This window comes from Falco punctatus (genome assembly GCF_963210335.1).
Source record: "Falco punctatus genome assembly, chromosome: 3".
Taxonomy (NCBI): domain Eukaryota; kingdom Metazoa; phylum Chordata; class Aves; order Falconiformes; family Falconidae; genus Falco; species Falco punctatus.
Window position 1 is genome coordinate 17193480 of NC_137582.1, and position 8762 is coordinate 17202241.

General features: G+C 48.0%; 1 protein-coding gene across 3 annotated transcripts; it reads left to right on the forward strand.

Annotated features, from left to right (window-relative positions):
- The first annotated feature begins 1300 nt into the window (after positions 1–1300).
- LRATD2 (LRAT domain containing 2) lies at positions 1301–8529 on the forward strand. Of its 3 annotated transcripts, none has more exons than XM_080381220.1 (2): positions 1301–1474; positions 2314–8529. In XM_080381220.1, the coding sequence occupies exon 2, from the start codon at positions 2319–2321 to the stop codon at positions 3219–3221; it is 903 nt and encodes a 300-aa protein (XP_080237346.1). In that variant the 5' UTR covers positions 1301–1474; positions 2314–2318; the 3' UTR covers positions 3222–8529. The 3 variants fall into 3 exon arrangements, with proteins under 3 accessions (XP_080237346.1, XP_080237345.1, XP_080237347.1); XM_080381219.1 differs by lacking the exon at positions 1301–1474 and adding an exon at positions 1662–1802; XM_080381221.1 differs by lacking the exon at positions 1301–1474 and adding an exon at positions 1824–2111.
- Positions 8530–8762: the final 233 nt, after the last annotated feature.

The window sequence follows — 8762 nt, forward strand, 5'->3', positions numbered from 1 at the left end:
CAGCAGCTATAGGGGAGAGGAACGGTAGAGTGAAACAGGCAGTGCTGAAAAATGTCATCTACATTAAACACATTTTGGAGGTTTGCTCAACTAGCCTTGGTCCAGTCCTGCAGCTGCAGTACATCTAGTCTGGCTGAATGTGAGAGGAATGTGTCTGCGCTGTTTGAAACCGCATCGGGATGCAAACCCAAGTGTGTGTGTGTGCACTGGGGGTGGGTGTTTGGGAGATTAATTTCAAAAGCACACCCCTGCTGTCATTTTCAGTTCTCTAAAATGCTCCCATAGACACAGTCACCAGGTGAATTCAAAACAAAAAGGTCCTGATCCAGCTGCCTGTCACCTGCTGCAATTGCTTGCAACTGCCCCACCATCCCAAGCAGAGCAGGGCTTGCATCTCAGCCCCAGCGGCAGCAGTTCTCCCCACCCCAAAGGGCAGGTTTGTATTTGAAACCACAGAGGCGTATAATCTGATGGAAACGGCATTCTCTGATTCTGTGGTCAGTGCCCAGCACCCCAGTAACACCATATTTGTTCCTTCAGTTGCTGCTGTTAAGTGAATCCTCAAAGCAGCAGTGTGCGGTTGGGTTTATAAATTACGAGACAACAGACAATGGGAATGAATATATGAGACAAAATTAAAGACATTACTCCTAGCTCCCATAAATTATCTCTCTAGTCTATTCTAACAGCATGAACTTACCAGTGCATGTTAAAATAGGACGAATAATAAACCCACCTAGCAGACTAACTAGACATTAATGGAAAAGCAAAATATTGGTTTGCATTCTCCAAAACACAGAAAGAAAAATATTCCCACCAGTTCTGATAATGTCTTTCCAGGGGGAAAGAATCATAATCTTCTATATTGAAAAAGAGAACGATCTCTTGGAGTAGGAAAGAAAAGAAATTAATAAAAGTAATTACACGCTCCGCTCATGGAGGAATCGAAGGCACTAAGTCAACCCGGGAGAGCCGGGCTCTTTGATTTTGTTCGCTTTACAACTTCCCTGTTATTGTTGGCGGCCCCGGGGAGGCACCTCCCGGCGCCCCCGCGGGGGCTGCGCGGAGAGCGCTTGCCCGGAGAGCGCTTGCCCGGAGAGCGCTTGCCGGTGGGCAGCTGCGACCTCCTCCGCGCCCCGGGGCTGCAGCAGGGTGATTCCCACAGCCCCGCACCGGGGCTTTGCACCGTCTCTCGGTACTATCCCGGTCAAACTCCGTCTCCCAGCTGCTCCCCCCTGACCAAACCGGCGGGTTGGGCTGTCTTAAGCCACCGTTCCCTTAAAGGGGCCGCGTGTGAGCGAGTTTGTGCGTGAGCGTGTTGCACACCCGCTCCCGCTGCCAGGCGCCGCGAAGAGCGTTGCAGCCGCGGCGCCGAGAGCCCCGCCGCCCGACCTCTGCCGGCAAATCAGCCTCGGCGGGGAGCAAAGCGCTTGGCATGTAGGAGAGAGGAGAGGGAAAAAGGTGCGGGGAGGAGGTAAGGGAGGGGTGGAGGAGAAGGAGGGGTGGGGGTGCAGGGGGAAAAAAAAAAGAAGAGCTGCCTCTTTAAATGCTGGGGGCTGAGCCCTCGCCGGGGCGTCCGCAGCCGGATCCAGCCTCCCTCCCCTCGGCCGTGCCTCTCCGGCGCTTCTGCACAGCCCCGGTGCCGGCAGCGCGGCGCACAGGCGCTGCTGCTGCGCGGGGAGCGCGGAGCCGCGCGGGGCCGGGGCCATGATCCAGCTGCGCTGCGCGCCCACCCCCGGCAGCCGCGCCGCCCCCCGCTCGCCCTAGAGCCGCTCCCGGCGCCGCGCAGCCGGCCCCGCCGGGTAAGTTTGCAGCCGCCCGGTGCCGGGGGAGGGTGCGGGGGGGTGGGGGCGCACCTGGCCGGCGGCCCGGTCCGGCACGGCTCGGCTCGGCGTGGCGGCGCGCAGGTGCGCGCCCCCTTTGGATCTCGGGTCGCGCAACTCGGTCGTTCCCGACTCGGACCTCCGGCCCTCCCCCGGCGTTTGCAGCCCCCCCTCTAACAGGTGGCTCGGTGCCTGCCCGCTCTCCGGCGGCTCCTGCGCCTTCCTCCTCCTCCTCCTCCTCGCTGCCGCCCAACAGGTGGTGGTGCCGCCTCGCCTCCCTCCGTGCAGGTAGGGGGGTCCGCACCCCGCTGCGGCCGCCGCTGCCCCTCCCCCAGGGGTGCCTGCAGCCCCGGGGGGCTCTCCAGGGGCTGTGTTGTAGCGGGGAGAGGTGGGGTGCGGGTGGAGGGGGGGGGGGCGTGCGGTGCCAGCCCGGCAGCCGCTCACCCCCTGCCTGCCTTCACGGCCCCGCGGTGCGTGTCTGTCGTTGCAGCGGGCATGGGGAACCAGGTGGAGAAGCTGACCCATCTGAACTACAAGGAAGTTCCCACGGCCGACCCGACAGGTATGGACAGAGATGAAGGGCCCAGGATCGGGGTCTCCTACATCTTTTCGAATGATGATGATGAGCTGGAGCAGCAGCAGGATTCGGTGCATGACCTGGGGGGTGAGCACCCAGCCCTGCAGCCCTACGATCCGCAGCTGCACGAGGTGGAGTGCTCGGTCTATTACCGGGATGAGTGTATTTACCAGAAGAGCTTTTCTGAGGAGGATGCGCTGCCAGAGGAGGGTGATGAAGGAGGCGGGGGGCATCTGAGCACCTACACCCCGGAGAACCTGCTGAATAGGTGCAAACCGGGTGACCTGGTGGAGTTTGTGTGCCAGGCCCAGTATCCACACTGGGTGGTCTATGTCGGGGATTTTCAAGTTGTGCACCTACATAGGCTGGAGGTGGTGAACAGCTTCCTCACCGATGCCAGCCAGGGCAGACGGGGCCGCATTGCCAACCAGCTGTACCGCTACAAACCCCTCAGCCCAGCCGTGGTGGTGCGCAATGCCCTGGAGCAGGTGGGTTGCAAGGACCGGGACTTGAGCTGGAGAAACTCTGAGTGTTTCGCTGCCTGGTGCCGGTATGGCAAGAGGGAGTTTAAAATCGGCGGGGAGCTGCGCATAGGCAAGCAGCCCTACCGATTGCAGATCCGGCTGGGTGACAAGCGCAGCCACACGCTGGAGTTTCAGAGCCTGGAGGATCTGATTATGGAGAAGAGGAGAAATGATCAGATTGGTAGGGCTGCTGTGATCCAGGAGCTCTCCAGCCACCTGCAGGCTGCAGAGGAGGAGGAAGAGGAGGAGGAAGACCATCACCATCATCATCCAGGTGCTCAGACTGTTGTGGAGTAGTGGCCTCAGCACCACCATGCTGCTTAGCCTGGGTGATGGGGATTAAAGCTGAAGGCTGCGAAATTGAGCTGTTATAAGCCCTTTGGGCCACTTCGGTGCAGCTTCATTCCAATCACATGTGAAAGGAAGGGGGGGAAAGCTGATTAAGTGTCTGCGCTTTAGTGCTTAACTCCTTCAGTGCTCGATGGTAAAACCCCTGACTTATTTGTAGAGGATAAAACTCAGGGCAATTCTACCCCTCTCCACTTCTTTCCCTGCCTCACTGCATAGCCTTTCCCTCAACCATCTGCTAGTAGGCCTGACCCTACAAGATGCTAAATGCCTTTGACATCTATTTATCACAGAAGTTAAGAGTATTTAATACTATTAAGAAAGAGCCAACAACTTTCAGGACATGACCATGTAGCTCTGAGTTCATGACTAGTTGGTAGCTCAGAAGCATGAAGATAACTGTTTTCCCTTCTCTGCCCCTGTTTCTCTTCAGTTGTGGCTCCTGTTGGTATTGCAACAAGCTGCTTGCTTGCCTGGTGCAAGGCTTTGTGGGTTGGTAGCCAGCCCCACAAGAAGGTGTAAGGGGGAAAATCTCCACTAATTTCAATAAAATGGGGTTGATGTGCCTGGTGCCACCTTAATTGATAGGAACTTGCACGTGGGCTGGGGGACTTCATCCTTTGCTGTCGGTGTGTGGTTCTGAGGATACAAGATGTTTCTGTTGCCGACAGGTCCCAGAGAAGGAGGAAGTTTGCAACCCTGATTAAGGAGTCTGCACACCGGTGTATGCTGGACCTCTTACAGGCAGATACTGAGCTATGCCAGTGCTCATTACAGGCTGCCGGGCTTCTCTTAAAGCAAATGGCAGAGCTCCTGGTTAAGTCTGTGGTACACAGTGAGGCAGTTTGGAAGGAGGCTGCTCTTGTGCAAGAGTATCTCTTGAGTAAGTTGTCCCTCGAGAGGGTGGCCTCTTGGCTGGGCGCTCCTAGCACGAGCCTGCCACAGGTTCTGCACCACAGTAAACACAGCTGTGACTGGGAAGGGATGAGAAGGAGCTGAGGCTGGAAGGCATCGCAGGCTGGGGGTTCTGGGTGTTTTTTTTTTTTTTTTCCTTCCTTACCGCAAAGCAATTTCCTCTTCATTAGGGATTTCATGTCTCCTTTTTTGCTGATTTTTATGGTATGCAGCTGAGCTATAGCATTAGAGAAAAGGAGAGGACATGCCTCCACAGTTGTGCAATTCCCTCATTAAACAGGAGGGGAGGGGAGTGGGAGTGCGGTGCTGCCTGCCTTGAATATTCCCTGAACTGGTTTTCAGCTGTTGAACTGGTCTCCCACACAGGCAGCACTGTCAGATCTTTGTCCTGGGATCTGAAGTGTGTGAGCAGACACTTCTAATGCAAAATTCCTTCCTCTTGAAGGACAATAGTGATGAGATGAACTTGAAGATAAGCTCGAGTTCATTTAAATAATGGAAACTAACAGTGTGGTGTAAACTTGAACCGTAGTTAATGCAGTCTTCCCCGCAGCTGTTTACAGTTACACCACAAATAGCAAAGTACTCCACGTCCTTTCCACCCCCGAGACCCCCCCCGAGACGGGAGCAAAGTTTGTCTTTTAAGAATAGCTAGGTACCAGCTTTTGATTAGTTATAACTACACAAAGCGACGTTGCCAATGGGATCCAAATAGGTTGTGGTGGTGCGTTTTCTGCCTAAAATATGCAAGCTAGGAAAAAAGCTGTGAAAGACTACTTCATCCTCACTTCAGGAGGGAAAATAATTTTTATAGTTATGCAAATACACCATATACTGTTTGTTTAATGACTCCCATGCTCTCATTTTGAGCTGTGAAACACCCAGATGCAATGGAGAGTTTTAATACCAAGCTCCCTTAGAATGCTATAGCTCAGGTGTCTGCACTATGTGGGGGTTTATGGTGTTGGTTTTTTTTTTTCCCCCTCAATATGCAATTGGGTTATACTCAAGTTACTGTGGTTGTCAAGATGTGCAACCTTGCTTTGATAGCATAACTACCCATACCTAACTGTAATAGGGTTAATATGTGAATGTCTGCACACATGTTTTATACAACTACTAGTAACACCTAAAAGCTGAAATTATCACTGAAATAGTCCAAAAAAGAGTGAAGGAGAGTCTCTCTGTTGTACTAGCTGATACGAGACAACTGAGATTATCTAGACCATGAGTAAATGGCTGTGGTTTCTTTCATACTGAAACCTTGTACATAGCAAAGTTTATTTCACTGTGTAATATAGGTATGTAAAATAATATTTTCTTACAGATATTTTTGAAAGTTAAAAAAAGTTAATCACTTCATAACTTCGCTTTTGAAAGTAAGTTGTTATGCACATTATTTTCCAGTCCTCTAAATGGGTTTATTTTTCATTAGTGATCTAAAGTATATTCTAGGTCATAAAGTATAGAAACTGCTATAAATGTCAAATATTATGTACCCACAGGGTACTAAACAGTAAACTAGTTGCGAAAATATTTTTCCCTTGTGTCTGAAACATCAGAACTATGACACTTAGCCATTTCTCGCCTTCTGAGATACCCTGCCTGGTCTGGGCTTTGTTTTCTGTTCTTTTCCACGTTTTTTTGTTAAATAGAAAGGACCAAATCTGCTTGGGAATGGAGAGCAAAGCCGCTTTGACCAACTGGAGTCGTGTCTTGTGCTGATCTTTGTGCTTCCCTGTACTGGTCATGCCTTTTGGGATAAATTCCCACACAGGCAGAGGGCCTTAGCAGAGAATCTGAGAGCTTGCCCTGCCTTGCTGGGAGCGAAAGTAGGGAGCTTGCCTCACAGCAAGGCAGAGCCTGGCATGTGTTATGCTGTGTTAGAAAATGTATATGCCTCTCTTACACCTGGGATACAGGTGTTCAGAATTTAAAACATAAATATTTGGAATCTTGAAATCTCTCTGCAAGCTATGTTTGGGGTTTTATTCAGTCTCCTGGCATTCCCTTATGTGTAAAAGTAGAAGGGGGGGTGGGCGGGAAGCCTGGAATTTTTGTATTTGGTCTGGAGGAGGGCTGCCTCTATACAGGGATTTCTTGTTCCAGCAGATAAAGATGCAGCTGTGAATCTTTAACATGCAGGTCCTTTTTCCCTGCCTGTTGATTAGGCAGTGTTATTTAATAGGTGCTACTAAACACCACTGCAAATATTTCTAAGCAGTCTAGTTTTAAAGCCATGACCTGTAATGAGCTGGATGTGAGAACAGGAGTTGCTGTAGAAGCACATCACGAAGACTTAGTTTCTTGTCTTTGCTTTACTTTACTCAGTTACTGTCCGCAGACTAGGCTGGGATTTCTAGAGCTTAATTTTAAAGAAAAAGATCTCCCAGGAAAACAGACTTCTTTGTGCGTCTACTTCAAGACTTTTGTGTAGATCACAAAAGAGAGAGAGTAAGAATAGATAAAAGTGTTCTTTGCAGCTGCATCTTTAACATATAAAAATTCATGTGTGATCCTTCTGCAGAACTTCTGGTTCAGCAAAGGTCCTAAGCCTATACTGAAGTTTGAAGTTGTGAGTAGACCCTACCTTGAGCCACTTGAAAATCGGTAAGACTATTCACGTGCTGGAAGTTAAGTGTGTATTTACATTTCTTTGTGAATAAGAGCCTGGAATTTCAATCTGAGGTCTCTGGTGGGAGCCTGGTGAGGTTGCATAATCGCTGGGGGAGAACAAGTAGTGCTGTGAAAGCTGTTTCTCAAAGGGCCTCTTGTCCAAACAGGGATGTGGAATCCAGCCCAAACTTTGGCCTCAGTTTCCCCCTGGAAATCCAGGAGCTGCACTGATTCAGTGAGAGGTGTATTATGCAGCAGCTGTAAACTAAGCTGATGACCGTGCTGCAGACTGGTCTTGTCATGCTTGAACTTCCCCTTGCATTTTTAACATCTAAGGTTAATACAATTTGTTTTAAAAGCCCTTTGATTGTGCAAACACTTTATCATCTATATGAATTTACTCATTTGGGCATACCTCCCACTACTGATAGGATGACTGCTGTGAATATCATTATGCACGTGTTAAGGCTGGCGAGACTGAGCCCCAGATGTGCAGATGTAGCCCCAGCTAGGAAATGTAGATAAGCGCTCTTATTTCCCCAGAGTATTGGAGTGTTTGATGCAAACAATGTCTTGGAAAAGGCTTTATAGTGAAATTGACAATTAGTCCTTGATTAAGTAATTTTAAAAATACAATTTAGACATTTGCCTTCCATGGCAGTGAACAAGGACATAAACTCAAGACGATTTCAAGTTATCCCTGATTCTGCATGAATGCAAAGTATTGATTACAGCAGCTCTCTAGAGCTCACTTGGCCAATGTAGTAGGCAGCTCTAGGGTAGGCAGGGAAGATACCCCAAAGCTAATTGAAAAAATATATTTTATTACTTGGAAAACTATATTCTTCAGACTGAAGGATCCTAGACTATGGAAGTAAACTTTCAACTGTTTTGTATAAATGAAACCTTAAGCAAACTTCTTAAGTTTTGTCATTTAAATTCCATATTCCACACTCAGTACTAAAGTAGGTAATATTAGGTGATGAATATATTTCAGATTTTGAATGTAATGGTGGTTTTCTTTTTCTCTTTTCCTTTGGTTAAGCTTTACCAAAGGTCTGTCCTTGGGTGCGTGAAGTGTGTTGTCGAGTGGTTTCTCACCTGTGCTTTTCTGACAATTAACAGCACCAACCATAATTCTAACAGCCATGTAGGAACAAATATTTTCTTGAAAGCAAAATTTTAATTTTATATAATGGGTCAGAGACTAGTAACTAAGTAGAGGTAGGGAATACATTGTTTCCAACAGCAGTTTCTATTTGTAAGGAATCTACTTTTCATTGAGTATGTGTTGACTACTCTTAAAATCAATGTGCAGTGATAAGGCCAGGTGTATTGTATAACGGGCTTAGACTTTCACATTAGACTTTCTTTTTAAACTGTGGATAGAAAGAAATCAGGGTGACTTCAAACACTGGTGGTTTAGATGGTTCTTTTGCATTAATATTGAATTAGAAGCTTTCTTTAAATGCACACTTGAAATTCCTGACTTTGTAACACTTCATGGAATCATCCACAATAACAGGTGTAATCACAAAATATGATTTTTTTCCATCATGACCATTTTCTGTAAGCTGTCTTTTGTCAGTAAATGTTGAATTGTTAGTGCAAATATCTTCTTTTCCTGAGAAAGAAGTACAGATCATTGATTGTACCATTTCCTTCAAAATGAAGGGCATTGCATAGTAACTAAAAAGAAATAAAAGATTTATAGTATCTTTTACAACCTTTCTTTCCTTTGTTTTGTTGGTTTTTGGGTTTTGTTTTGTTTTTTTTTTTTTTTTTTTGGGGGGGGGGGATGGTGCGTTTTCCTGTAGCTTTTTGGAAAACTAATGATTTCTCATGATGGATGCATCAGACACAAAGCAATGTTTTCACTGAATTCACAGGTCAGATCAAAATCAACTCTTCAGTTGTGTTCTTGTTCCAAAGAGTGAGGAGGAATAATCCCTGTACAAG

Bases quoted from the DNA above. Each gene is read 5' to 3' on its own strand.
- LRATD2 (XM_080381220.1), top strand. From the start codon at position 2,319: ATGGGGAACCAGGTGGAGAAGCTGACCCATCTGAACTACAAGGAAGTT.